The 2,642-nt window shown below is 35.1% G+C and overlaps 1 protein-coding gene across 2 annotated transcripts; it reads left to right on the forward strand.

The window, feature by feature from the left end:
• Nucleotides 1-216: 216 nt before the first annotated feature.
• LOC120173044 (heterogeneous nuclear ribonucleoprotein F-like) lies at nucleotides 217-2,062 on the forward strand. Of its 2 annotated transcripts, none has more exons than XM_039180341.1 (2): nucleotides 217-354; nucleotides 1,046-2,062. In XM_039180341.1, the coding sequence occupies exons 1-2, from the start codon at nucleotides 338-340 to the stop codon at nucleotides 1,818-1,820; spliced, it is 792 nt and encodes a 263-aa protein (XP_039036272.1). In that variant the 5' UTR covers nucleotides 217-337; the 3' UTR covers nucleotides 1,821-2,062. The 2 variants fall into 2 exon arrangements, with proteins under 2 accessions (XP_039036272.1, XP_039036273.1); XM_039180342.1 differs by having other exon boundaries at nucleotides 219-354; nucleotides 1,135-2,062.
• The last annotated feature ends 580 nt before the right edge of the window (nucleotides 2,063-2,642 follow it).

Raw genomic sequence — 2,642 nt, forward strand, 5'->3', positions numbered from 1 at the left:
CGAAAAACTTAACAAAATAACATTATAATAAGAGAATCATTTGTATATATTACTCTAAAAATTATCTGAATTTGAAATTTTTAAAATTATTTGAGCCCAGGCCACACATTAAAACCCAAGTGCACAAAAGGGTACTTGTGTAATTTCATTAAATAGCCTTACAATGTTCCATACTTGGGCTACTTCCGTTTCCCATATATAAATTTCGGTTTTTTATTTGGAGAATTCTGGCTGCCCATTTTCTTATTTTGTTTGCGAAGCGTTCTGTGATCAGCTGTGAAATTTTCTGCAATTTTCTCTAACAAATCGAAGATCTAGAACCACCTCGAACGACGCTATGTACGGTTCCAGAGGGTAAGTTCGTCAAAGCCCCTTACTCGTGTTCTTGATTGGAATTAGGGATTTTTTCTGTTCTGATTTTGTGTTTGAATTCGAATAAATGATTGAAATTAATTGAAGATAAAATGGTTTAATATATACCCCCAAACTAAATTCTGATTAGATTCCGGTTTTCCCAAAGTTCTATGTCAAAAGCTAATTTCGAGGGTGAATTTGGTTTTGGATCGTTTTTTTTATTATTGAGATTAGGGTTTCCTCTGCTATGATTTTGCATTGGGATTTAACGAATAATTGAAGATAAAACGGATGAATTTGATGTTATTTTCCTTTTTGTTTGATGAATTTTGTTTTATTTTATGAAATTAAACATAATATTATGGAAAATTCAGGCATTAGTTTATATCATATATGAATCTTTGTGCTGTTAATGGAATTGTTTGGGAAAGATGTAAAAGGATAGGATTATGGTTCTTTAGAATACAATAAAAAGAGATTATGAATCATGAATTGAATTATATGCATGATATTTTTTCTTATGTTTATTGTTTGAAGGAAGGTTATGAATATGGAAAATGTTATTAGAATACATGAATTTAGGGATTTAAGAAATTAGGTATTTGGGAAGTGTGGGTTGGGTTTGGTTTTATTAACAGGTTTAGTGGGGGATTTTTTTTTTTTTTTGCCTTTTGGGTATGGATGATTGAAGGGCAATGTTGGGAAGAGGGGGGGTTTCGGACGGGTACGAGGTCGGCACAAAGAGACAAAGAATGATGGGATCAACTCCCTACTTCGCAGTGAACAGCGGCATGGGTGGCTATCAACCTTACGGTTATGGTGGTGGTTACCAGCCACCTGCCTTTCCCGTGGTCCGTCTGAGGGGTCTTCCTTTCAACTGCACTGATATCGACATTTTCAAATTCTTTGCCGGACTGGACATTGTCGACGTTTTGCTGGTCAACAAGAATGGAAGGTTCTCTGGAGAGGCCTTTGTCGTATTTGCCTCGTCCATGCAGGTGGAGTTTGCTTTGCAAAGAGATCGACAAAACATGGGACGCCGCTACGTGGAAGTTTTCCGGTGCAAGAGGCAGGACTATTACCATGCCGTGGCTGTGGAGGTGAATTATGAAGGAATCTACGACAGTGATTTCCACGGAAGCCCCCCACCGTCTCGAGCAAAAAGATTCAACGATAAGGACCAGATGGAGTACACAGAGTTACTCAAGCTGCGCGGTCTTCCCTTCTCGGTGAAGAAATCCGAAATCATTGAATTCTTCGGAGATTTCAAGATCATCGAGGGTCGGATACAAATCGCATACCGCCCCGACGGAAAAGCTACTGGAGAGGCATATGTGGAGTTTGCTTCTGTTGATGAGGCAAAAAGAGCCATGTGCAAGGATAAGATGACAATAGGGTCTCGGTATGTGGAATTGTTTCCCTCAACACCGGACGAAGCTCGGCGTGAATCTAGATCGAGGCAGTGAAGAGGTGTGGCATTCTAGCCAGAGATGCAAGTCCCCCAGATTTAGAGGGGTGGTCTTCCTACCTGTGTCTCCTCATATATCATCTCCTAATCCCCCATTAGGTTAAATATGATTAGTATGTTGATGTACTTTCTTAGATATTTGAACTTAGATATTTGAATTTTTGGTTTTAAGGATATAAAAAGTATTCTTATCTTTGAAATACTTTATTTATTTATTGTATAATTATTCTTTTTGATAAAGGTTTTTTATTATTGATGAAGAAAATAGTTTATTTCATCTACCGGATAAAGTGGCTCAATAATATATTTTGTAAATAAAATACAATTACAACTTAAATTTTGGATTTTTTTTTTTTTGAAAAATTGTAATTCAATCAAAAAAATTATATATGTAAATATATAACATATTATTTTAGAGTTAAAACATTTATTTGTGGTTAATTGAATCTTAATTTGATTAATATTAAGATTATTGTAGTTATTTTATTAAAATATTTAAAGTATAAATATACTTAAAAATAATTTTATATTAGTGTATGTAATTATTTGATAAAATATATGAAAAACAAAATTCTCCATACAAAATATTAAGCCAATTCAATTACCCCCATTGATTATAATGGTTAATTATTTAAAACTTGAAAGGAAAGACAATCATCCTTACGTTAAATGGCAAGCCTCGTTCTCTTGCATTGGTCAGATCTTTAACAACTTCAGCATATACTGACTTTTTTGTCAACAACTGGCTTGTCAGCTGAAGGTAGAAGCCCCGTGGCAGAAGGACCCAATGGAACCTGACGACTAGAAGTCATGGAAACTA

The sequence above is a fragment of the Hibiscus syriacus genome, unplaced genomic scaffold, assembly GCF_006381635.1.
Source record: "Hibiscus syriacus cultivar Baekdansim isolate YM2019G1 unplaced genomic scaffold, ASM638163v2 tig00111941_pilon, whole genome shotgun sequence".
Classification (NCBI taxonomy): Eukaryota; Viridiplantae; Streptophyta; class Magnoliopsida; order Malvales; family Malvaceae; genus Hibiscus; species Hibiscus syriacus.